Source organism: Dermacentor variabilis, unplaced genomic scaffold (genome assembly GCF_050947875.1).
Source record: "Dermacentor variabilis isolate Ectoservices unplaced genomic scaffold, ASM5094787v1 scaffold_15, whole genome shotgun sequence".
NCBI classification, from domain to species: Eukaryota; Metazoa; Arthropoda; class Arachnida; order Ixodida; family Ixodidae; genus Dermacentor; species Dermacentor variabilis.
In genome coordinates this window covers 4,235,733-4,263,393 of record NW_027460313.1, presented here as the reverse complement: position 1 = coordinate 4,263,393, position 27,661 = coordinate 4,235,733, and the positions used below count along the sequence as shown (strand labels likewise).

General features: G+C 46.5%; 1 protein-coding gene across 1 annotated transcript in view; it reads right to left on the bottom strand.

Moving 5' to 3' along the window:
* The window catches only part of LOC142567961 (salivary peroxidase/catechol oxidase-like), a 135,748-nt gene that overhangs the window by 92,156 nt on the left and 15,931 nt on the right, over positions 1-27,661 (bottom strand). Inside the window, exons 4-9 of the mRNA XM_075678064.1 lie at positions 14,980-15,126; positions 13,400-13,526; positions 12,397-12,605; positions 5,943-6,113; positions 4,112-4,291; positions 2,352-2,453 (exon numbers count right to left, since the gene is read on the bottom strand). Coding sequence (XP_075534179.1) covers positions 2,352-2,453; positions 4,112-4,291; positions 5,943-6,113; positions 12,397-12,605; positions 13,400-13,526; positions 14,980-15,126 — 936 coding nt within the window. The remainder of the gene's footprint in view (positions 1-2,351; positions 2,454-4,111; positions 4,292-5,942; positions 6,114-12,396; positions 12,606-13,399; positions 13,527-14,979; positions 15,127-27,661) is intronic.

Sequence of the window (27,661 nt, the reverse complement as noted above, 5' to 3'; positions counted from 1 at the left end):
GTAAATACTTTGTAGGCAACGGACAGTAAGCTGATCGGTCTATAATTTTTCAAGTCTTTGGCGTGCCCTTTCCTATAGATTAGGATTATGTTAGCCTTTTTCCACGATTCCGGTACGCTCGAAGTCATGAGGCATTGCGTATATAGGGTGGCCAGTTTCGCTAGAAAAATCTGCCCACCATCCTTCAACAAATCTGCTGTTACCTGATCCTCCCCAGCGGCCTTCCCCCTTTGCATAGCTCCCAAGGCTTTCTTTACTTCTTCCGGCATTACCTGTGGGATTTCGAATTCCTCTAGACTATTCTTTCTTCTATTATCGTCATGGGTGCCACGGGTACTGTATAAATCTCTATAGAACTCCTCAGCCACTTGAACTATCTCATCCATATTAGTAATGGTATTGCCGGCTTTGTCTCTTAACGCATACATCTGATTCTTGCCAATTCCTAGTGTGTTCTTCACTGCTTTTAGGAATCCTCCGTTCCTGAGAGCATGTTCAATTCTATGCATGTTATGCTTTCTTATGTCAGCTGTCTTACGCTTGTTGATTAACTTCGAAAGTTCTGCCAGTTCTATTCTAGCTGTAGGGTTTGAGGCTTTCATACATTGGCGTTTCTTAATCCGATCTTTCGTCTCCTGCGATAGCTTACCGGTATCCTGTCTAACCAAGTTACCATCGGCTTCTATTGCGCACTCCTTAATGATGCCCATAAGATTGTCGTTCATAGCTTCAACACTAAGGACCTCTTTCTGAGTTAAAGCCGAATACCTGTTGTGTACCTTGATCTGGAATTCCTCCATTTTCCCTCTTACCGCTAACTCATTGATCGGCTTCTTATGTACCAGTTTCTTCCGTTCCCTCCTCAGGTCTAGGCTGATTCGAGTTCTTACCATCCTATGGTCACTGCAGCGCACCTTGCCGAGCACATCCACATCTTGTATGATGCCAGGGTTAGCGCAGAGTATGATGTCTATTTCATTTTTAGTCTCGCCATGCGGTCTCCTCCACGTCCACTTTCGGCTGTCCCGCTTGCGGAAGAAGGTATTCTTTATCCGCCTCTTATTCTGTCCCGCAAACTCTACTAATAACTCTGCCCTGATATTCCTAGTGCCTATGCCATATTCCCCCACTGCCTTGCCTCCAGCCTGCTTCTTGCCTACCTTGGCATTGAAGTCGCCCATCAGTATAGTGTATGTTGTTTTGACTTTACCCATCGCCGATTCCACGTCTTCATAGAAGCTTTCGACTTCCTGGTCATCATGACTGGATGTAGGGGCGTAGACCTGTACAACCTTCATTTTGTACCTCTTATTGAGTTTCACAACAAGACATGCCACCCTCTTGTTAATGCTATAGAATTCCTGTATGTTACCAGCTATATTCTTATTAATCAGGAATCCGACTCCTAGTTGTCGTCTCTCCGCTAAGCCCCGGTAGCACAGGACGTGCCCGCTTTTTAGCACTCTATATGCTTCTTTTGGCCTCCTAACTTCACTGAGCCCTATTATATCCGATTTACTGCCCTCTAATTCCTCCAATAGCACTGCTAGACTCGCCTCACTAGATAACGTTCTAGCGTTAAACGTTGCCAGTTCATATTCCAATGGCGGCCTGTCCGGAGCCAGGGATTTTTAGCACCCTCAGCTGCGTCGCAGGTCTGACCGCCGCCGTGGTCAGTTGCTTCGAAGCTGCTGGGAACTGAGGGCCGGTGTTTGATTGTTGTGTTCATATAGGAGCTTGTGGCCAAGTACTGCACCAGGGTGGCCAACCCTGCTCCGGTGAGGGAGTGCGTTACCGGTTCTGGTCACCGGGATCAGGCCTGTTTATGCAATTTTATTAACACGCGGATTTTTGTTAAAAATCCAGTGAAAAATTACGCGGAACCGGGATTCGAACCACGGACCTCTTGTACGCGTGGCGGGTGTTCTGCCTCTACGCCACCGCTGCGTGCCTCCAATGCGTTGCGCACCGAATGTGCCCTAAAACATTATAGTTCCCATCTCTTTTGTTTTCTCACTAGTGGAAATGGCGCCTCAAAATTTAACAATTTAAATCTATGCGAAAAATTTTGATAGCTGGACTGAACAGTTTCCACATGTATATGGCAGTGCTTCCTTTCGTGTTTCCTGCCTCACCCACCGCATCTACAGCATCATGCTGTGACAAAAAACCACCAACGGCTCTTTGTCCAAGCAGTCGTCCTTGGTAACATGTCATGTATTTCTTTCGAGTGATGAAATTCCCGAATGTTTTCCCACATGTGTCGTACCCCTGTAGGCATTGCTTTTCTAGCATTGTTGTTGCACCCTGTACCTAATTTGTGGCCTCTTCTCACAGTGCAATTCTCATACCGTCTGTCATGCTACGCAGAGCCTTCGCTTCTTCTTCCGTGGAGCCGTAGATGGCCGAGCCATCAAGGTACGCCGTCAGCTGATTCAGCTGCTCGCGGGGTCCTGCACGGCGAAGCGGAATATAGAGAAGTAAACGTGCATCAATAAAACGCAACATTCAGCTAGTGTTGCACAGGGAAATGAGCAACGAGAAGAAAGTCAGCACATACGTCACGGCAGTTTAGATGGCCGCTAGGAGATGGCCACAACACACAAATAAATTATTGCTTATTCTGGTGTTTTATATGCCGAAACCACGATTCGATTTTAAAGCACGCTGTAGTTGGTAACTCCGGATTAATTTTTATCACCTGGATATCATTTACTTTGATTTGTTTCTTTTTTTCAATTGTGCTCCTTGAATAAAAGCTTTAAAAAAGGAGGCGGAATTTAAATCAGTTTAAATAGGCTTTGAGGTCCGTTCTGTGGTCAGGTCGCATAAGCGCAGCGAGATGCGAATACAAATTATTATATAAATGAAAAATTTAGTAAATGACTACAGCACAAGATAAAGCAGTTACAAAACACGCAGAGCGACAAGTGTCCATAGTATGTGCAACAACATTTTCAAAGCATTGGATTTAAACATAGGAGGCATGATACACATAAAACATTTGATAAAATATGTAAGTAAGGCCGCGCGAAAGAGGTTGCAACTGAGATGATGCTAGATAATGCGCATTTATTCATGTTCTTGTAACCAATCAGAAAAGCGGGGTCTGCGAAGGACCGGACTGCCGCTCACAAGAGGCTGTCGTGGCGATTTCGGAGATGGCGGTAATTGCGTGTTCCCGGCCTAACCAGTTTTCTAATTTTGTAATCTAACTGCCAGTGTTTCTGTAGGTTGGCCATTACAGTTATTTACCACTGCAGTTATTCGAGAACCGAATGTAAATGAGCGAAAACTAAATGGAGGAGTGAAAATATGTCATTTTTGCCTTCTGTGCAGGTGCAAGGAATTTGTGTTCTTGTAGTACCCAGTTTATCCCTCTTCAGTTTACATGGCATTACGTGCCTTTTATAACTCAGGTTTTACGTCGCCTTGCAGTATGCACGTAGTTATTATAATCCAGGGACTGAAATTTTTAACGTATGTAGATGTCATATAAGGAATGCACTGTTAAACAACAATCGCGGACATGCTTTTATTTACCATTCATTTTTAAGGTCTATTACCTGTAGCACTGCATAGATATCGGGTTTATAAACCCAACAACAATGCTTTCATGAAGCCAAAAGCCTTACGTGAATAGTGTTTGTGAAATCGCTTTTGTTTTCTTTTATGAGAAGCCAATACATGATGGGTGCGTTAGTTTTAGTGCTAGGAACATGCAGAAAAATTCAGAAGCAGCACAAACGGTACTCGTGCCAGCTACAGGGGAAAGCAACACAATGTGGCTAGCAATCGGTTCCTTCTCAGAGCAAACGTATGTTTGAACATGAAAAAGAAAGGACGAAAGTAGCTATGTCCCTCTTCCCCCCTCTATTCTAACCGGTCTTCTGCGCAAAGCGTTTCTCATGCGAGAATGGTTTTTTTTTCATTATTTGGACGTTCTATTTATTTCTTTTTTTCAAAAGAAACAGCGCCCCCCGCCCCCCGGCCCATTGGCAGAACTTGTGCGCCAGGCAAGCGGCCCGCTGGCTTTCAGGCAAGTACACTTTCTTGTGCTCTTAGTAAGTTTGTTCTAAATGCCCAAATGCCAAGTCCCTGCAGTTCTCACCAAATGCACACTTGGGCCTCGGAGCGGCCACGGAACGAACGAACTCGAGGCAATTCTGTTGGAACTGGCCGTAGAAGCGATCGTCGGGCGACAGGTCGATCTGCATGCAGGCGAAGTGGCGCTTCGTCGGATTCGCCACCAGCTGCGGGTCGCAGCAGGTGATGGCTGAGCCGTTGCTGACTGGATGTTTCGGAAGAAAGGGCAGTAACCTATTAGGCAAATTGTAGTTGTTCACGCATCCTTTTTTTGTTTTTGTTTCAGCAACTGTACAAAAAAGGAAAACTTCTTGGAAGTCTGCTTTGCAATATGTATTCAGGAATGCGGCCTGCAACGCGCGTGTTACATAGGTCTGGTTGAATTTTTTTAAAGCAACCATGCTTCTTTCCTGGCTGCTGAGTAATGAAAACTTCTGTAATTCTTTTTTTTTCGACGGGGGCGAAATGCGAAAACACCCGTGTGCTTAGATTTAGGTGCACGTTAAAGGACTCCAGGTAGTCGAAATTTCCGGCGTCCCCCACTACGGCGTGCCTCATAATCAGAAAGTGGTTTTGGCACGTAAAACTCCATAATTAAGATTCTTTCTTTTTTATTATATGCATGCCAGCTATTGGTAAACATAGCTGCGAGTGGTATAAACATTGTCTCCCTCACAGCAGACATTCCATGCTCTTTTATATTTCAACAGTGATGTATGCAACATCTATCCGTTACCATTAAAGAGAAATTTTGCTGGTATTACGCTTGCAAGTTCCTCTCGTTGTTTTGTGCTCTTCAGGTGATTCAGTCTACTTTGGATGTTTACCTTTCCGAGGGCGTTAATTGCGAGATAAATTAGAACCGAGAGATTATTTTCTGTCTGACTTACTGCTGGTATGTGTTTCTCTACTGATTGTACTTCTTTGCTAACGCTGGAGGTTTCAGTAGAAATTGCCATTGCAATGCAGCAAGGGAAGGCGCAACGAAAGTTTTTGCAAATTGCAATGGATGGTAGCATTTATGAGCTTACAGGGTCTGGATGCATTTTAATCGCAAAGCATAAATAAAAATACATGAAAGTGTAGGTATAATTCGGAAAACACTACGTTTGTTAAAGGTATGTCAGATATAATTTAGAATAATTGCAACTTACAGCCACAGAAAACATACTTACGCAGGGTGTCCCAGCTAACTTTAGACCAAGTTTAAAATGTGCAAATGCCACGTAGGTGGACAGAACAAAGGTAACTTTGTTAGTCGTCGCTTGAACATACTCAATTTATTTTTTTCATTCCACCCACTTAAATAATTATTCTTAATGAATCAACTTCTCAGATATTATAATTAGATGACACGTGTCAATGAGAAAATTGTACAGCGATATGAAAAACTCCGATACGGCTTTCTGTTGCTCAATACGTGCAACATAAAAGCGTTTTTCCGAGCGCGAAAAGAACCCACGAAAACACGCAAAATTGCTAGACGACAGGCTGCTCGAGCCGCTTTGCGTGTATTCGCGGGCTTCGTTCACGCTCGGAAAACATTTTTATGTAGCACGTATTGAGCAACAGAAAGCTGTATCAGGAGTTTTTTATGTCACTTAGTAATTTTCTTATTTACACTTTTCACCTAATTATAATGTATGATAAGTTGCTAATAAATAAGGCTAATGATATAATTATGCAGAATGAAAAATAGAGTATCTCCAACCCACGGCAAACAACCTTACCTTTGTTTTGTCCAGCTACATGACATTTGCGTATTTTTGAACTCTGGCTAAAGTTATCTGGGACACCCTGTATATGCTCAGTCAGCTACACATCGCGTTTTTAGCAGGCCGCATAACTCAACTCACATCGTGTAACTCCAGTCAGTGTGAGGTCGTGGTCAATAAACTGGCCAAACTGCATTAACATGAGGGTATGCAGCGGGTTCGGTACATCGGCGTCTGGCGCCAGCGTCACGGACACTTTTCTCGCACTGGGAAGCGGCCCTCCATCGATGCTCACTCGAGGAAGCGTGATGCCTGCGATGAAAAGAACGGAATAGGTATACATACGTGCTGCAGTATTATTTGTCATCTGCTCTTGCGAAGCATTGAAGAGACAGTAAAGAAGAGGTTTAAGTAAACCTGCATTACTTATTTGCAACGCTTCAATACAGCAAAATAGACACTGAGAAGAGGTTTATTTGCGGCTCCTTATGCAAGGGCACTGCGACCATGAACGGCGAGACAGCCCGAAGCACTGTCCAAAAAGACGCCAGCAATCAAAATCAGCAACCATAATCAGATGCCACGTACATCGAGAGCATATCACCAAGAGTGCGGTTAAATAGCTCTGTGAGCCCGTTAGTCTAGGGATGGTATGCCCCGCTTGTCCAATGAATAATGTGGCATTCGGAAAGCAAACCTTCGACGACTTCGAAGAGGAAGGTGCAACTTCTGTCGCTAGGGACTTCTCGAGGTGCGCTATGTCGAAGGACGAAAGAGGCTACATCCCGCGCTGTAACACTTGGTGAAGCAGCAGTTTCAGCGTAGCGTATCAAGTGGTCAACAGCAGCTACGATCCACCGATTGCCGTCTGGTGTCATGGGAAGCAGGCTGTATAGGTCGATGCCGACGCGATCGAAGCGTCTGGCAAAGCACGGGAGCGGCTGCAAGGCACCAAATGGGCGTAAAGGCGGTGATTTGCGGCGTTAGCAGTCAAGACAGCACCGAACAAGCTTTTGTACAAAATTGTACATGCCGCACCAGTAGTAGCGGTGGCGAATGCGTTCGTACGTCTTGAAAACTCCGGCGTGGCCACACTGCTGATCGTTGTGGAAAGAGGCACATATTTGCGATATTAACCCTGCGGGTAATCACAAGAAGCCATCTACGGCCTTCAGAAGCGTAACTGCGTCGGTAGAGCAGCTGGTGACGAACGGCGAAGTGAAGTGCTTGGTGTCGGAGGCTTTGGGATACAGGGATGGCCGATGATCCAGATAGATAGTCGAAACGAGAAGCGATCCGCGGGTCACAACGTTGTGCGGTGGCAAATGAGTCCAAGTCGCGAGATGACATTTAGTGTGCGGAAGTTGTTCAGCAGGCCGAGTCTGGAGGTAAAGGTGAACGAGCTGCGGTATACGACGCAAATATTGTGCTCCTGGATGCATAGTGCCCAACGGGCTAGGCGGCCAATAGGATCTTTCATGTTGGCGAGCCAACATAGTGCGTGGGGATCTGTGACCAAGCCGAATGGGCGCCCGTATAAGTATGGTTGGAACTTGCCAAGTGTCCATACTAAAGCCAAGCACTCTTTTTCGGTCACGCTGTAATTGATTCGGGCTTCGTCAGCGTAGGACTCGCATAGGCGACTACATATTCGGGGTAGCCAGGCTTTCGATGGGCGAGGACGGCACCGAGACCGACCCTGCTGGCGTCTGTATGTACCTCAGTTGCAGCTGACGGGTCTAAATTGCGAAGAATAGGTGGACAGGTGAGAAGACGACGCAGCATAGCAAAGGCGGAGTCACATGCAGGGGACCAGGAGGAGAAGCTGCCGTCACCGCGTAGAAATTGAGTCAATTGCGCCATGATCGATACGCCATTCCGAACGAAGCGCCGGAAATATTAGCACCGGCCCACAAAGCTTCGAAGTTCTTTGATGGTCTTAGGCTGCGGAAACTCATCGACTGCTCGAAGTTCAGATGGATTGGGTAGAACGCTGTGCTTGCACACAACGTGGCCTAATATGGTGAGCTCTCGCGCGGCGAAGCTGCACTTCTTAAGGTTGAGTTGGAGGTCAGCGTTCCTTAGAGAGGTCAAAACATGTCTGAGGCGGAGCAGATGAGTCGGAAAATCAGGCGAGAAAACCACGACATCGTCGATGTAACACAGACCTATAGACCGCTTGAGGCCACGCAGCGTGTTGTCCATGAGTCGTTCAAACGTGGCAGGAGCGTTACAAAGACAGCAAGGAATCACGTTAAATTCATATAAGTCGTCAGGTGTAATGAATGCGGTTTTCTGGCGATCCGCCGCAGCCATCGGTACCTGCCAGTACCCTGAACGCTAGTCGAGGGACGAGAAGAATTCTGCTCCCTGAAGACTGTCGAGGGCGTCGTCCATGCGCGGCAAAGCATAGACGTCTTTGCGCGTTACCTTATTTAACCGACGGTAGTCGGCGCAAAAGCGAATAGACCCGTCGTTCTTGCGAACGAGAACGACAGGAGATGCCCAGGGACTGTGCGAAGGTTGAATAACGTCACAGCGCAGCACATCTTCGACTTGGGTGGTAATGACTCGACGCTCTTCGGCAGAGACGCGGTACAGTCGTTGATGTAACGGCTGTAGTGAACCGGTGTCAATGTAGTGCTGCACTTCCGACGTGCGGCCCAGTTGAGGTTTTGAAACGTCGAATGAGCTTCTAAAGTGGGGCAGGAGATCAAGCAGGTCTGCGCGTTCGGCAGGTGTGAGGTTATCGGCGATGGCGCTCGAGAAGGTATCCCTGGACGTCTCCTCAAGCGCGGAAATCGACGATGGTTGGCCGGAGTCGACATCAAAAGAGTCTCCGAGAACGTCAACCAGAGACGAAGAGTCGAAGAGTTCCACGAAGCCAAGGCATTCACTAACGAGCAACGTAATCAGCACCCAGAGGGGATTGTAGAAGTATATATTGCTGCAGCTGCAGGGCGATGCCAAGCATTGCGAAGGGTAGTGGGACAGATTTACGGCTCATGAAGACGTTGGACGGTGTGAATAGGACCTTTGCATCAGTGACGACATCGCAAGAGACGGGTACGAGGGCGAAGGAGGTAGGCGGAATATCTGTGTCCTCGCGCACGGTAAGTTTAGAAGGGCCATTCCGTTCTTCGTGCAATGGTACGTCAGACAGAGGGGTAAATTCAACTTCGGCGCGTGCGCAGTCGATCACGGCTTTATGACGGGAGAAGTCCCATCCGAGGATGATGTCATGCGAGCACGTGGGAAGAACAATACACTGGACGATATAAACAATGCCGTGAATAAGCACACGTACAGTATAGGCTGTGTGCGGAGTGACGTGCTGCGCGCTTGCCGCACGAAGCGACAGTCCAGAAAACGGTGTGGCCACCTTGCGCAGTGAACGGCACAGTTTGGCGGCTATCACAGAAACGGCTGCGCCGGTATCCACAACAGCGAATGCAGGAACACCTTCTACACAAATTTTGACCACGTTAGCAGGACAGGCACGAGGACTTAGACAGTTCGAATGGGGCGCAGCTCTTGCCTCTTGAACTGCGACGTTCAGTTTTCCTGTTGAGGTAGTGCGGGTCGCCGACGCATTGGGGAGAGTGAGCGTCGGCGAGGGGATGGCGAGCGACGCGACGGAAATTCTGGGAGGTCAGCACGAGCATACGGTTGGGGGGAAGGAGCGGCGTATTGGCGAAAGGGCTGGTTGCCGTACTGGAAGGGCCGAGAGGCGTCGCCGAACGCTTGTGGGCGACAGTGGCAATATCGGGCGACGGCGGGAATATCGGGCTACGTGTCCAGGAGTGCAGCGGGAACAACTAATGGGACGATTGTCAGGCGTCCTCCAAGGATTAGCTCTCGGTGCGGTGCACGATGCAGCATGGGCTTCCGGTGGCACCGGTTGGGACTGGGTCGGACTGAGAAAGGCGCCGGCGGAGGCTTGCGTACTGCCTGCGCGTATGTAAGAGGCGCGGCCACAGGCAGGACTGGCTGCGCATAGGTGAGAGGTGTGGCGACAGGCTGCACTGCTAGCGCAGAGTTGAGATTCGCGGCTGCAGGCGGCTGATGGCGAGCGGAAGGGACAACTTGAGCGACCTCTTCGGAAATTAGGGTGCGGAGCGTGTTTGGAAGACGGGAGGTGGGCTCCTGCGTGAAGGGGACTAAAGAAAGTCGGCGGGCAACTTCCTCACGCGCGAAGTCCTTGACCTGCTGAAAGAATGAGGATGGGTCGTACATGCTGTCACGGCTCGCCAACGAGTCGTCGCTTCACAGAGCACGCCGAGTCGAAGCGCGTTCCTTCCTTAACTCATGGTAACTTTGGCATAGGCTGACGAATTCGCTGATGGTGCGCGGATTTCTGGCTCAGAGCATCTGGAATGCGCCGTCATCGATGCCGTTCAGTATACGGTGAATTGGTTCAGCTTCGGGCATGGCGGCGTTGACTCGTTTACAAAGTTCCACGACGTCTTCACTGTAGCTCGTGAATGTTTCTGCCGTCTGGTGTGCTCGGGTACGCAAGCGTTGTTCAACGCGCAGCTTGCGAACAGCAGATCGGTCGAACACTTCCGTAAAGATTGTCTTGAAGACTGACCATGTGGGTACGTCACTTTCTTGGTTGTGAAACCAGAGTTGGGCAACACCAGCCAGATAAAAGATCACGTGGGTTAACTTCGCTGGATCATCCCACTTGTGCGCACTCACCCAATCATATGGCGCAAACCAGTCTTATACGTCATCGTTGTGTGCACCGCTGAAGATCTTGGGGTCCCGTTGTCGTGGAACGCCGCTGCAGGTGACGGACAGTGGCGTCGACGCCGTTCGGGATGAGCTGTCGGTCATGGCGGGCGGTAGCGTTCTTGATCGCAGCTCCAGAGTTTTAAGCGACGGGGTTTGAGTCCCAGCACCTCCACCAATTGAGAAGAGGTTTATTTGCGGCTCTTTATGCAAGGGCACTGCGACCGGGAACGGCGAGACAGCCCGAAGCACTCTCCAAAAAGACGCCATCAATCAACAGCGCGAGCTGAGCCGCGCGGTAGCGATGCGGCTGTGCCGCGAGACGCGTCTCCTTCACAACACTCCTATCGTGACAGGAGCATTGGCGTGGCAGAACTTTCCCAATAGAAGCGATGTTACGGCATCCCCTTTGAATCAGGATGTTGACGACCAGTCACTGGTCATTCGTGATTTGCGCTATCATAATGTCACCTACTTCTTACTTTGCCTTATTTCGTAAAACTACCTATGCTGTCATGGTCCAGTCCCCCGAAAGAGGATTAGCCCCACCCCACCATAAGATATCCGCACCAGCCCCATGAGAAGCAACATATTTTGACCGCGCCTACGTAGGCTAGGTTGATAAAAGCGGGCGGGCAAACGCAGACACATGTAGGAATGAAAATCACAGCAAGTGCAAACGGCGGCATGTAGCATGTAGTCTATAAGAAAATAACTAACACATTGCATAAAAAAAAAGTCGAAGCAGTATGTTTCTCAAATATTTCTTTCTCTCGAACGTACCAAATAGGAGCAAAACTTTGAAATCTACCAAGTCAAACAGACATTCTGGTATTCGGTTCCTGGGGCAAATCAATAAAAGAAAACGAGAAACTTGGCTAAACCTTGCAGCAGATAGAATCTCTGTTCTTCCATGAAGTTAACGTAAATAGCTTGAAAGAAAGGTTCACCAGTTTGTCATTTATTCATGAATTATTGCTGCTTTAGCAAATTATTGTACTTCAAAATAATCCTGCTTCGTAAGTTGTAATAGAACTGCTACAGAATGCTAAGCTTTCACAAGGCTCTTAGAAAGAGGGGACTGCCTGGAAACGGAGCTGGGATCAACGTTCTAGTAAAAGCAGTAACGCATTACTAAATTACATTTGGAACAGAAAGGCTATCGGCGTATTTGCTTTTAGTGGACACTGGCGCTGGCTAAACGTTTTGCAGTTTCATTACTTCAGAGCCTTGGCCTAATTGACAGGGTCCAGTATATTTTCAACCTTTCCATCATTTTTCTGGTACATGCACGTATTAAAGTTAGACGCATTTTTTTCTCCCCTAATTATTTTCTCTACCTGCTCCTCCTCACACGTCCTTTGTGTCCCCAATTAGTACAGAGATTTGCATTTACGCGGTTTGGCGCACGCTGGCTGCCCCTGTTGCGTGTTATCAAAAAGCTCTCTCTCTCTCGATCTCTTCTCGTTAATAGGTTGTACTGTTACCGCGAGCGCAAATTGAAGTGGTTATGGAAATAGCACTTTGGGTGAATAAATGTGTTTTTTATGTTAATGACCATGGACATCTGAATTTTTTCAGGAACAACGGAGGGGGAGAGAGATATGGGATAGGAAAGACAGGAAGGTTAGCCAGAAGAAAGGCCGCGGGAAACATTGTGGCAGGGCTCAGGAAAGTTCAAAGGTCGAAATAAGAGCGAAGGCAGGTAATAATGGTTCCAAGCCTCGGTAGGAAACAGATAGTTCATTACGTAATGGAAAGTCAAGGGTTCCGCGTTGAATTACCTATGTGGTGTGAGCATTCTTATAATCGCAGAAGGTGCTTTTTCATGCTAAGCTTCAAGTTAGGCACAAATGTTCACCGTCGGCGTAGCTTGGCGGCATGAATCTTTCGTAAGCGGTCAGCGACTTCCCCCACTCTCGGTTCTGGAGGTTGTTGCACAGTCCGTCAACGGATCGAAACTTGGTGGATGGGCAGCGTGGAATTTTCGGGCAAGCATCGGCGATGACCGTGTTCTGAATGTTGAACCTTTGAAGGCCATCCCGTCCTTGCAGCGAGTCCAGGTTGAACCTGGGAACGAGATTGATTTCGGTGCTTTACGACATGCCATGAGCTTTCGAGTCCTATTTTGCGTTGTGCTAGAGGTGCACTTTTGCATACGTTAAAATATAGGATTTGTAGATTAATTACATAGTATACGGGACAAAAGTATTGTCTTTGAAGCGTGCATCTTGCTTCTATAAAAAAAACTATTTCTTGCCGTGTGCTTTTAACATGCAAAATAAGGATGAAGAAGGAGCCCCTACGTCCAGCATGTACGCTTCAACGGCTGGAAGTGTCTTCGCCGAAGGCTACAGCAGTCATCCTTGGCACAGTTCAAATGACCTCCTCTCCCCAATCAGATTGCATAAGGGAGGGTCACCTTCGGTCTGTCTACTATGTTTCTTACAGGAGTTTCTCTTTTCAATGTACCATTTAGTATTAGCACCTTAACAAAAGGCTAAAGTTTCATGTGTTAGCGCTTCCCATGAGTCTACGTGCATGATATAAAATTATCCGAATACATTTCTCTCTCTCTCTCTTTCACGTTAGTTATTGAAACATCGTTTTAGCAGTAAAGAGTGCTTCGGTACAGCCAAAAGCATCAACTGAACTCAAGCTAATGATCGTCAAGGCCAACCAGGTACTGATTTGGCGACGCTAGCGTGTTCCTTTGGGATTTGCGCATCGGCTGTTTCAACCTCTGTCAATTTAACTTTATCGTCCTTTAAACATTGATACGTAGTGTCACCACTTCTGAAACGATTGGTTAGTTTTGCGGTAGCGAACATCCCTATTTCATTAGGTGTACGTGACAGACATACCGGCGAGCAAGTTCTCGTGTTGCTTCGAGGCCGATGAGGCCGTCCCTGCCGAGAGATTGAACGATGAGCTTGAAACCGAAGAATGCAGCGTGCTGAGAGGCGGTTGACTTCCGCTTCGCAAAGATGCCTGCATAGACGAAGTGTAATTCTGCAGGTCACGTTGATTTGACTTGATATGATACGGTATAGAGACGCAGTTGGTAATAAATTTCAGACTATGTGCAAAACACCCACTACCCTGAACGCACCTAATTTACCGTAAAACGAATCTTCCTATAGGCTTTCGGACTTAATTCGAAAATTTCACGTGAACTGAGCATGTAAATACATGCCCTGAGAATTCGTTAGTTATCATTAGCTCTCTCGGGCCTCAGTGTAATCGATATTGTTCAAAGCACTTGAATCAGTTCATTGTGTCATAGCACTGAACATTGTTTTATGCGCTATGGCGTCTGACTGTGAGTCTAGCACTCAATTTCTAGCAGCGTGGTCCATCTTTTCTGAAATTCGTGAATGAACAACGTTAAATTACGAGTTACGAATGACATTCGCTGCATCAAAGGTTAAGAACAATATGTCGTTGGTTGTGAGTACTCTCTTCACGTAGCCTTATAGCTCAGAAAGGTGACGAAAGCTTTCGATTTGCAGCATTTCTTTCCTTCTTAACTTTCTTCCCTCTACAGCGAAGGCCCCAATATATATTTAAAGCTATATAAAAAGTTCCGCTTCATTAATAAGCACATGGCAGATTGCCTATTACTTAAATCGCAATATAACGCTTTATCAATTCATGAAGGCCTGTAAACGTTTGTTGTCTTCTTCAACAGAATGGTATATAGACATGGGATTGGCGTAATAGTTTCGCGGAAACGCGCAAGATGGAGGGAGCAATTGCAACGATTGAGTGGATGTCTCATTTTTCCTTCATGGGATCTTTCGCTCAGAGTTCTTCAAGGTTAAAAAACGATTGCGCTATATCGGTACCGTTTTTGACAGAAAATTTAGCTGAGTGGTGTTTTCGTATCATCCAAAATATTATTATTACCAGACGCTTATCGAGCGTCCCGGAGCTTCGTATTTTAGCGCCAAAGATACAGACAATTCAACGGGAAACTGCGGGGCTTTATGGACGGTATGAGAGGTGACAACAAACTCTCTGTGTGATCCGTAGCGGAATCTAGCCACACCTAGGGTTGGGCGATACGCCTCTACGAGCATTTTCTTTTTGCAGACAGAAAGCCTACATGGTGGTTACGCATAAGGCACACTCAACATGTCATAGCTCAGGCATGCCGCGCCGCAAGTGGTTCACCAATCAGCAGTGGTCAAATTCTCTCGTAAGCCTCTCTTGAGCCTCGTAAGCTTGAAATTCCTTCGTCGAAAACTCGCAGTGCTTTATGATCCGGAGATGTCACATCTGAAGATAATACGAAAGCAATAAACATTGCTCTAGGATGATTTACTCTAAGATACCACGCAATACGCGGGACATGGAGTCTACTGATGTGTGTGAGGTGTTTTGTCTTATTGAAGACAATAGCACTGCTGAAGGTTATTAGACGGTGAAAGAAACCGAGTACCATCATTCAGCAGAGCTCTTTCGGCGTCGTCTATTCCACGAACGATGCTGAGACTCGCTCGTCCGGCGATGTCCAGATCTTCTTGGCTGATCTCAGGAAGCGACACTACTCTTCTTCCGGCCACATTCGCAGGCCTGCGGACGGGACCTGCACGGGAAAAGGAAAACATTCCGGACACCATCGGGAAAAGAAGGCGATAATGAAAGTAATCACTGTGGCGAAACTAAATTGATTCTATTGTCATTTCGAAATATGATAACCCTCTCATTGCTGTCATAGAAGTGCCTAAGGAGCTACAGCGCGTTAACAAACCCAATACTAATACGCAAATTCAAGAGAAATGAAGAAATTTGCAATATGACGTTCCTAATGTTACATAAATGACTTCTATGGCGGTAGACAACTCCACACCTGCTTAGTTTCTGCTGTGTCACTGTTTCACAGAGCCAGGTGCTGCTTCCACATCTGCGCGCCGCACCTTGCTTGGCTTTGACATGAGGAGCCGGTAAGAGCACTGCGAAAGTGGCTCGGGGCGTCTTTCGTGGCAGCAAAATACAAAACTCGCGATACAAGCATCAGACTTGCTGCGCGGTTCACGGATCGCGAGACCGTAGCTACAGCTACTGCTTCCTTAACTTTGATGCGACCCGTTTTGCTTTCGTTTTGTACTGAAGCAATAAAGGAGCATATGTGGAGGACTCCATGTTGGAATCCATTACTTCGTGATTACACAACTTCAAATAAAAATGGCATCTCATGTTTTATCCGAGCCCAGAGCTTAGGGCGCCCTTTCGTTAATTGGCTGTATACGAAGTGAAAACATTACGAAAGCCCTTGATCATCAGGGTTTCTCCCGTGCAGGCTATGCAACCTAGCTCGCAGTAATATTTGTTTTGACAGCTGGGATTTTGAGAAATGTAGTGTGTTTAGGCAAATGTAACATCGATACAAAGAATTGCACCGTATTTTTCTCTGCCGAAATGAATATATATACTTATTGGGAATCCCTAATTATGATATTCATTCACTAAATATGTAATAAATAAGCATAAATAAAACCGCATGAACGAGTTACAGTTATTTCACTAATTTGAAAGAGTCGCGAATTCGGGTGTGTGATATACTACAGCAGTAAGTAAAAAAATATATTACATTTTTCGGTACTTGGTTTTGTTATCTACTGTATACGTAAGCATTCATCCTAATTGCTTTAGTTCTTTCACTCCGTGCTTTTTATATGTCCGAATATGCCCCTTATAGTTTTTAGTCATCTACAGGTGTCCTCATTTCCAGACTAAATCCTGACTAGCAGAATTTCACCACGTGGTTTCAACGTAATAGGTTGTTCAGTAGCTCTTCAAAGGTCTTCATCATGTACAGTTGATTGCTACGTTAAATCCTATAATGACAGGGTTTGACAATCCCCACGCGACTTCGCAGTCCGATCTCGACACCCAATGGAGCCAGTCACAATTACCCGCCTCGACACTACAACCAGGAGGATGTTTCCTGTCTGTAGGCGAAGCTCACCGAATTCGTCTGTGATAAAGACGGACTAGGTTATCGCCTTCATAGGGACCGCCCACGAAGACACAAACAAACAAAGCCCCTGTAGGGGGCATCCACACATGTCTCAAATGCTTCAGGCAATCGAGCTTGTTTCTTTTTACTGTTTTTGTTTTTTCGTCTCAGTAAATACGCTGAAAATCAAATCTGGCGTTCAGCTCATAATTCCTTAAAGCTCCACTAAACACATGTTTTTTAATGTGTTCTCACCCGCCGCGGTTGTTCAGTGGCTATGGTGTTAGGCTGCTGAGCACGAGGTCGCGGGATCGAATCCAGGCCACGGCGGCCGCATTTCGATGGGGGCGAAATGCGAAAACACCCGTGTACTTAGATTTAGGTGCACGTTAAAGAACCCCAGGTGGTCGAAATTTCCGGAGTCCTCCACTACGGCGTGCCTCATAATCAGAAAGTGGTTTTGGCACGTAAAACCCCATAATTTAATTTTTTAATGTGTTCTCGATTGCGTGAACATCAATTTAAAGGCCTATATAACATGCCATTGCACACTCTGATCACATATACCTAGTTTTTCATGTACATACTATTTCACGCTTCCAAGATAATTGCAGTACAAATACGATTTGCGCGTCAGACCACTTGAAAAGGACACAAGACATCTGCATACTTACCTAGATTCGATGTCATTATCCGATCAGACATCTCTACGCACCTGAACGCATGACTACTTCATCATCGTCAGCCTATTTATTTAGGTCCACTGCAGGACAAAGGCCTCTCCCTGCGATCTCCAATTACCCACGTCTTGCGCTAGCTGATTCCAACCTGTGCCTGCACATTTGCTCATTTTATCACCCCACCTAGTTTTCTGCTGTCCTCGCATACACGTCCCTTCCTTTGGCACCCATTGTGCAACTCGAGTGGTCCACCGGTTATCTAACCTACGCACTTCATGGTCTGCCCAACTCCATTTTGTACAGCGAAGCTGTATATGGCTAGCCAATTCATCCAACCGTGTGTCGCCTGTGCGTCAATAACTCCGACGCAACCCCACGCGCATGCGCGAAAAAGCAGAGAGAGGCGCGCGATTGCCTGTGCCAGTAGTGACATCGTTGCTCTCCGTCGCAGCCGAGCGCGCGCGCAGTAGTTTTTCTCCGGCTTCGAAGCGGGTAGGCCACGCGTCACACATACTCTTGAGGAACAGGCAGCTTTCGATCAGCAACGCCGCAAGCAGAACCGGGAAAGAGCTCGTCTACGCCGTGCCGATGCTGCAGCCCGGGCACAAGAACAAGCTCGTGCAGCCGAGCGCAAGCAGCAACTGCGTACAGAGGACCCAGAAGCCAACCAAGCCGTCGTTCAATGAACCGTCGGGAATAAAACCCAGTGATAAACACCAGGGCCGCACGTTTCAGCTTTACTGGTTAACCACCTCTACGGATTGCTTGGGCGGTGATATTTCTCCTGTCAACTATAATATGGGCTATCAGCGTTTGCTCTCTGATCCACACCGCTCTCTTTCTGTCTTTTAACGTTACCCCTAATATTTTTTCGTCCCATCGCTGTTTGCATGGTCCTTAATTTCTTCTCGAGCTTATTTATAAAGTTCCAAGTTTCGGCCCTTTATAGCGCCGGTAGAAAACAGTCATTTTACACATTTCTTTTCAATAACAGTGCCACGGTCGCAGTCAGGATTTGGTAATGCCTACCGTATGCACACCAACCCATTTTTATTCGGCCGTAAACTTCCCTCTCATGATCAGGGTCCCTTGTGAATAATTGGCCTAGGTAAACTTACTCCAGTACTCTGAACAAATGCCTTAGTAATCACCTATTTTATAGCAGCCTGAAACTGTTCTCGTACCGATTCGTTATTAGCTACAATATATGGTACTTAATATAGAGGTTATGAAATTATCAAATATGAGAAAGCTTACTGCAAGGTAAATATTAAAGATAAACATTCACCAGATACATGCCTTGTTGCAAACAAATGAATTAAAGAGCAAAGAAAACTCCAATCAAAATTTATTTTAATTTTAACCGTTTCGGAGCTCGGAGGGATGCTTCTTCAGTGGTGAGATGGCATGAGGCGTAACAATGCTCATATGCATTTTCCTAACGCTTTCACTGGCGCGCGGACACCTTTCGAAGTCCTTTAGAGTAAATGGCGGAGAGTGCCCATGAATAAAGTTTGATGTCACCCGACATCTTTTGGATGTGTCACGATTCCAAAAGCAGCCGCCACCCCTAGTTGCAGAGAGAAAGCAATATTATTTTGGTGGGCGTTTTCTTTGCTCTTTAATTCAAATTAAATATTCCATCGCGGTAGTTAGTTTTTGAATTCATAAGCCACGCAGTGAAATAACTTTTCGTCATTTGGCTTTTATTATCACTGACAATGTTTAAAGACACAATGCATTGATCCAGGCATCTTTCGCGGAAATCATATATAGCGGCATTCTGAGCACTTCTATTGCTGTTCTAAATGCATATTTGGTTTTTTTTCTCATTTGAAAAGCGCCGTTGAACATTTTACGAAGTTAAAGTTGAATAATGTTTCTATGTGTCTGCTATATGGCCCAAAAAGACGTCATCTCTAAGTTGCATTTGCTACTACATTTTTGTTGTGTTGTTGCGCGTCGTCTACTGTATGAATTACTGTGCCCAATTCTTCGCGTATCGGGGACATTGTGCATATTCGCGGGTAGTGAACTTGGCGATTTCAGGCTTTTCCCGCAGTGCTAACTTGCCCCACGAAAGTTCCCTCACTGTGAGGTCGGTCTCCCCGTAAAGCATTTGAAACTCGCATAGCACTAGATTGCAGAGCCAAGTAAATTGAATACAGCCATCAGATATAGCCGGCAAAATAAATTTTCAGTTTTAGGTGTACTAATACACTAATACTCCTGTCAGACGGGCAAACATACGTGCGCTTCGAGCGAGTGCACTTCGCGCCGTTAGTGGCATTGGCAGGCTGCCACACAGGAACGCTTAGTGACACTCGCTGCAGAGCGAACTCGCCGGTGAGTGTGTGCGGCGAACACAAATGTGTAGCCTCGTTAGCAATGAGAAAAAAAAAGTTTAGTAATGTTGAAAGCATGGTCAGGGGTAATTTTAATAGCATTTTTTTTTTAAATTCCCGAAGTTACAAGGTAATAAAGTGTGCCATATTGCAAAACAAAGCAACAAAGAACTAGTCTTGCTCTCGCGCTGCCTGCAAATATATGATTTGCCTTCTGACTCCCGATCGCCATCACCACCAATTTGAAAGAACACTGTTCTTTCTTGCGCTGCAGCGCGCCTCCAAAATGACATGCATCGCGCTGAAGCGCACTTGTTCAAAGTGCACTTTAATTTGCCCGTGCGGGCAGGGGGATAACAGAAAACTGCACCCATAGGGGTGTTTTCTCGTGCCTATATTTCATCCACTTACTGCAGTGGAAAAGCGTGTTTGAGCGAACTAATACAGCCATGTGAATGGGTCAAGTCCAGGAATCCGGGACATGGCCGTCTGCGGCGAAGCCAACCCTGGGGCGATGCGGTAGGCGTAACTCTATGGAAAATAATAAAGGGAAAGTCAGGCATCCACCCCTTTGTAGCATTTGCTACAAAGGAAACCCATACGGGTTCCTCGAAAGAAAAGCCTCACAGTTGAAGAAAATTCATTCTTGTCCTGGACCAGAAAGAATTTTTCGTGGCAACAGGGGCAACATATTCATCCGTCGTTGTATTGAAAGGAAAGGATTGGTCGAACACGCTAAAACTGATAGACTCGAATGTGCGACGGTGATGCACATTCGTGCCCAGATGCACAAGACAAGATGACACTGCCAGATTCTGCAAAAAGCAGCGGACGAAGTGGCTTATGTAATGACACTGAAATATTAAAGGGGCGCTAAAAGCAAATGTTAAGCGAAGTGAAAGTGAAGGATGAGTGCTCGAGAACGTCTAATGGTCAGTATAGTAGTGAACAGAGCTTAAGTAATCGAGAAAATGAGGTAAAAATATTGCACGATTACAGAATTCCCCGGGACATTCAAATAGTAGCCCGATGACGACAGCACTCCTTGTTATAATTCTGAAACTGGTAATAAACCGCTCGTAATAAAAAAGATAATTGTATTGCATTATAAGACGAAAGAAAATTCTGTCTGTCCGGTTCTAGTTGATTTTTATCAAAAAGAACTCATTGACGTTGTATACCTTTGTCAACGATGAGGGCAGTCGAAAGATTTCGTTTTTACCACTCTGTGCCGCCCGCGCTTTCGCGTTCAGTAGTTTTGTTATCGCGGAGCGCTGCGCACGTTTCGCTGGCTCGAGAAGTTCACACAAACTGCAAATAGCAAAGAATGCCACATCCATGCGATGTCGCGGGATTGCCGAACGGTGCACGCCACTTAACCGAAAGCAGCTGCAGCGCGAAATCCAACGCTCTGTCGTGGCTCAGTTTCACCATGGCCACGCATTTTCGTTTTGTGCAGAAAAATCGTAACGCCACCTGTCGGGCGCCGCTTTACTCACCGACAGCAGTAAAGGGCGGTGACGGTGTATGCAATGTCGCCAGTGCGCCCTTTCAGGGGTGGGTGACTGGAATTGCGCTGAAGGTATCAGGTCTTTTCAGACGCAATTTTCACGTATACTAAGCCTTTTTTTTGGACGACAAAGCGCTTCATGGCTTCTGTAATGTATTTTCACAGTACCCGTCGACACGTGTTTGGCTTTAGTGTTCCTTTGAGCCCGGCTGCGCGCGCTATTTATTCTCAAATTTCGGCCCATGGCAAAATGTTTTGTTTCGTATATGTATTTAGAACGATAAACAGTATGTTCTGGCTTAACTTATGAAACTGCGTGTAAATGTATAAAACCATGCTAAAAACATGCTTAGCATACCTGATTAAATCAAAGAGACTACGTCACTATTTGTCACCACCCTGAGAAATGCCATTAGTTCATCATCATCGTCTCTAACGAGCGACGGGATCGCTGAGCTAAATTCTTCCTTTCGTGCGGCGATCCGCTACCGTTTCCGCTCGCCCACTGTGCCCGCTGGCCCTTAAACCAGCTCAGCAATTACTGTAATGGTTGGATGCGAATGGATAAGCCGCTAAAGAGCAATAATGGCCTATAATGATTGGAACGTCATCAGCACGCCTGGCGCCGCGACCTGCAGCAGTTCGCTTGCATCATCAATTTATCGTGCGCCGCCGTCCTCAGCATTTCGTGTCGTCCCAGCGCTGTCCTTTATACTGGTCGCATTAAGTTACAATACATTGCACCCGCGGCTTAGCGGCTATAGTGTTGCGCTGCTAAGCATGGTGTTCGCAGAATCGAAACCCGGCCGTGGCGGCCTCATTTCGATGGGGGAGAAATGCAAATAACGCCGTGTCCCATGCGTTGGGGTAAGGATAAAGAACCCCAGGGGGTCGAAATTATTGGGGAGTTTGCCGCTTACACATTCTATCATTGTTAATTTAGTTTGTAAGCGAAAGTTCACAAGTTTATACGGCCGATAAAACTACTAACCGTATTTCGTATAGTTACCAACTGGTTTGCTATCGCAATCGGTGCTGAGCCTTTCTGCCAAAACGGCGACTTTTTAAGATCTCCCAGGATATTTTTAGACGCTGAGAAAAATCACCATGCAGGAGGTACCCCCAAGGTCAGTTCATGTGGTCGCCAAGGTGAGGCTGAAATGAGGTTCCAAACCTATACGCAGCGACATTAATTATGGTGTGTGATTGAAGCGCGGCTACATCTAGCGGGAAAAAACTCCAGTTGATAAAAAGTATGCATCCAATACGTTACCAATGGAAACATTTAAAAAAGTACATAACATGTCATTAATATAGGGAACTGTGAAGTCGCAGGCTGTTTGCTTCCGTCGATGAAAAATTATGAGTACGACACTGTTCAGGCTTTCTCAAGTTTCCCCGTGGCGATGTGTGCTGAGGTATGCCGAGATTGTATTATCGTATTTAAAGGGATACTAATGGTTACCAGAAAGTCAAGGTAAAGTGGTAGAGCAATGTTCTAGAACGTCTAAAGCGTCAATCTAATCGCGAACAGAGCTTTAGTAACCGAGAAGTTGAGGTAAATGCATGGCACGATTTGAGACCCCCCAGCGACATTCCGGTACTAGCCCGATGACGAAAGCACTCCTCATAATTTGTGTTACTAATACTCAACTACTCGTATTAAAAATATCATTTCATTCGATTATAAGACGGAAGAAAATGCTACTTGTCTACGTCTATTCGATTCTAAGAAAAAATAATATTTTGACGTTACCCTTCAGTAGTATGGGTGGTCGAAAGGTTTCGTTTTCGCTCGACTCTGCGCGCTCGACGCTGCGCCACGCACGCTTTGGAGTTTCAGTAGTTTCGTTATCGCGTCGTGCTGCGCGGGTTATGCTGGCTCGCGAAACTTTCATTTCGAACAAGCAGTGAGAATGCCACGTCCTTGTGATGTCGTGGGAAGCCCTCGTTGCTTTCCCGCTCCGGAGAGCCGGTGTCGAGGCCGCCGTCGTAGTACGCAACGACGCCGTCAGCGCGAGCCCTCAGCAGCAGGTCGCGCTCGTCAATGCTCAAATCGCTGAAGTTGAGCCCAGCATCACGAGCCAATCTGTCGTTTTCAGGGTCCATTGTGACGTGCGTCGAAGTTTGCGTCATAGAATAAAGTACCAGCTTATGGTCGCGCGTTTCTCCTTCCGCTAGCCACCATACTCCTGATTTCGCTCTGCTGTCGGCTCTGTCTTGGCTCTGTTTGTGGCGGCGCGTTTGCGTTTTGCGCAGAAAAGCCGTAGCGCCGTCTGCGGACGCCGTTCTACTCACCGATGTCGCAACGTCACTATGAGACCATGATGTCAGTACTCCTCGATCGCAGGGCGGGCGATTTGAACTGCGCTAGAGGTACGCAGACGCTTCAGAACGCAATTTCTCTTAAAATAAGTCTCTCCTTGGCACGAAACAAGTCTTTCGAGGTTTCTGGGATGGTATTTCAACGGTCCACGTTCACCTAATAGTAACCTTTAGTGTCCCTTTAACACTTTAATGCCGTCAGAACTCCCTTATGCGCAGCCATAAAATGTAATGACAATATACTCGTACATATTATTTATACGGTTTGATCTGTAAGGTTATTTTTTTACTGCCTTTTCCTTAAATAATATATTTTAGTTGTGTCTTCAGTGCCCGAGAAACACTACAGGCGGCACGCATGTTATGTTAGTGAAGATGAAAGTGTGGTTTTTTGTCAATTATTTCAACGTACCGTAGATAGTATCTGGACACCGAAGTAAAAGATGTGTGTTGGCACTAAGGCCACATGACTGTAATACTGAGCTCAAAATGTGAGTCAACCCACTGCTTTGAATCGATGAAATACTCTCAAGGCTCATCGGTGCTTCTCGTTACAGAATGAAGGCTATAAATACTGATGGGTCAGACGTGTTGGATATTCTCGTTTACTTATGCGTCATTTGTACTATTGTTTGCTCTGTGCATGTAGCAAATGCAGTGTGATGTGAGCTGGCTTAGACTTTGCGCACAAACCTCGAACGGAAAATGTAGATATTTTTCCACCGAGAAGTCGGCCCCGAGAAATATGGATGGCGCTTCCGTGCGACCGCAAGCCGCCATTTGACGACTTATGGGCTTCTATGGGAGCTTCGCTTCCATGCGTACCTTGTTTCACCCGTGAGAAAAAGCATACGGACCATGGGAGGCATGCGCGTCCAATCATATCTGCCGGTATGTCATCTTGCTTTTCTTCAAAAGGTACGCTGCTCGGCTACTAAATGGTCAACAGGCAGCCACCTGTGCCACCTACTCTGCTCTGGCATATCTGTATCGCTGCTTCACTGAGTGGCTGCGGTATATAGAGCAATAGCCGGCGCGTCCATCACATGTTGAATTTCTTCGGTTAATGCGTAGCCTACTGTCTCCTCTCGCGCCTATTGATGACACACGCAGATTGTTTTGCTTCTTACCGTGCGGCGCTGCGGCCTTAACAGAAGTGCTTCCAATAGGTGGTGCCGCTCATACGAGCACACTGCGCCCGGACAAGCCGCCATTGGAATCTGAGCCTGGCAACGTTTAACGCAAGAACGTTATCTAGTGAGGAGAGTCTAGCAGTGCTATTGGAGGAATTACCGGACAGTAAATGGGATACAAAAGGCTCACTGAGGTTAGAAGGACAAAAGAAGCGTACACAGTGCTAAAAAGCGGGCACGTCCCGTGCTGCCGGGGTTTCGCGCAGAGACGAGAACTAGGCGTCGGATTCCTGATTAATAAGAATATAGCTGGTAATATACAGGAATTCTATAGCATTAACGAGAGGGTGGAAGGTCTTGTTGTGAAACTTAATAAGAGATACAAAATGAAGGTTGTACAGGTCTACGCCCCTATATCCAATCATGATGACCAGGAAGTCGAAAGCTTCTATGAAGACGTGGAATCGGCGATGGCTAAAGTCAAAACAAAATACACTATACTGATAGGCGACTTCGATGCCAAGGTAGGCAAGAAGCAGGCTGGAGACAAGGCAGTGGGGGAATATGGCATGGGCCCTAGGAATAGCAGGGGAGAGTTATTAGTAGATTTTGCGGAACAGAATAATATGCGGATAATGAATACCTTCTTCCGCAAGCGGGATAGCCAAAGGGGACGTGGAGGAGCACGAACTGTGAGACTAGAAATGAAATAGACCTCATACTCTGCGCTAACCCTGGCAGCATACAAGATGTGGACGTGCTCGGCAAGGTGCGCTGCAGTGACTATAGGATAGTAAGATGTCGAATTAGCCTAGACTTGAGGATGGAACGGAAGAAACTGGTACATAAGAAGGCGATCAATGAGTTAGCGGTAAGAGGGAAAACACAGGAATTCCGGATCAAGCTACAGAACAGGTATTCGGCTTTAGCTCAGGAAGATCACCTTCGTGTTGAAACTATGAACGACACTATTATGGGCATCATTAACGAGTGCGCAATAGAAGCCGCTGGTAACTTCGTTAGACAGAATACCGGTAAGCTACCGCAGAAGACGAAAGATATGATTAAGAAACGCCAATGTATGAAAGCCTAAAACCCCACAGCTAGAATAGAACTGACAGAAATTTCCAAGTTAATCAACAAGCGTAAGACAGCTGACATAAGGAACTATTATATGGATAGAATTGAACATGCTCTCAGGAACAGAGGAAGCCTAAAAGCAGTCAAGAGGAAACTAGGAATAGGCAAGAATCAGATGTACGCGTTAAGAGACAAAACGGGCAATATCATTACTAATCTGGATGAGATAGTTCAAGTGGCTGAGGAATTCCATAGAGGTTTATACAGTACCAGTGGCACCCACGACGATAATGGAAGAGAGAATAGTCTAGAGGAATTTGACATCCCACAAGTAACGCCGGAAGAAGTAAAGAAAGCCTTGGGAGGTACGCAAAGGGGAAAGACAGCTGGGGAGGATCAGGTAACAGCAGATTTGTTGAAGGATGGTGGGCAGATTGTTCTAGAACAACTGGCCACCCTGTATACGCAATGCCTCATGACCTCGAGCGTACCGGAATCTTGGAAGAACGCCAACATAATTTTACTCTTTAAGAAAGGGGATGCCAAATACTTGAAAAATTATAGACCGATCAGCTTACTCTCCGTTGATTACAAAGTATTTACTTAGGTTATCCCAAATAGAATCAGAAACACCTTAGACTTCTGTCAACCAAAGGGCCAGGTAGGATTTCGTAAAGGCTACTCGGCTATAGACCATATTCGCACTATCAAGCAGGTGATAGAGAAATGTGCAGAATATAACCGACCCTTATATATAGCTTTCATTCATTACGAGAAAGCGTTTGATTCAGTCGAAACATCAGCAGTCATGCAGGCATTACAGAATCAGGGTGTAGACGAGCCGTAAGTAAAAATACTGAAAGATATCTGTAGCGGCTCCACAGCCACCGTAGTCCTCCATAAATAAAGCAACAAAATCTCAATAAAGAAGTGCGTCAGGCAGGGACATACAATCTCTTCAATACTATCCACAGCGCGTTTACAGGAGGTATTCAGAGACCTGGATTGGGAAGAATTGTGGATAAGTGTTAACGGAGAATAGCTTAGTAACTTGGATTCGCTGATGACATTGTCTTGCTTAGTTACTCAGGGGACCAATTACACTGCATGCTCACTGACCTGGATAGGCAAAGTAGAAGGGTGGGTCTAAAAATTAATCTGCAGAAAACTAAAGTAATGATTGACAGTCTCAGAAGAGAACAGCAGTTTACGATTGGTATCGAAGCATCGGAAGTTGTAAGGGAATAAATCTACTTAGGGCAGGCAGTGACCGCTGATCCGGATCATGAGACTGAAATAATCAGGAGAATAAGAACCTGCTGGAGTGCGTTTGGCAGGCATTCTCAGATCATGAACAGCAGGTTGCCATTATCCCTCAAAAGAAAAGTGCACAACAGATCTGCTTTACCAGAACTCACGTACGGGGCAGAAACCTGGAGGCTTACGAAAAGGGTTCTACTTAAATTGAGGACGACGCAACGAGCTATGCAAAGAAGAATGATGGGTGTTGTGTTAAGGAATAAGAAAAGAGAAGAACAACAAAAGAGAAAAGAACAAACGCGAGTTAATGATATCGTAGTTGAAATCAAGAAAAAGAAATTGGGGTGGGGGGGGGGGGCATGGGCAGGACATATAGTGAGGAGGGAAGATGACAGATGGCCATTAAGGGTTACGGACTGGATTCCAGGAGAAGGCAAGCGTAGCAGCGGGCGGCAGAAAGTTAGGTGGGCGGATGAGATTCAGAAGTTTGCATGGACAGCATGGCCAGAATTAGCACGTGACTGGGGTAGTTGAAGAAGTATGGGAGAGGTATTTACCCTGCAGTTGGCATAGCCAGGCTGCTGCTGCTGCTGCTGCTGCTGCTGATGATGATGATGATACGAGCACACTTTTCCAATCGGCGTCCTTCGTCACGCAGAAGGATTGCAACAGTGTGCACCTGCCGTGGTTGCTTAGTGGCTCTGGGGCTGCGCTGCAACGCACGAGGTCGCGGGATCGAATCCCGGCCACGGCGGCCGCATTTCGATGGGGCCGTAATGCGAAAACGCCCGTGTACTTAGATTTAGGTGCACGTTAAAGAAATCTTGG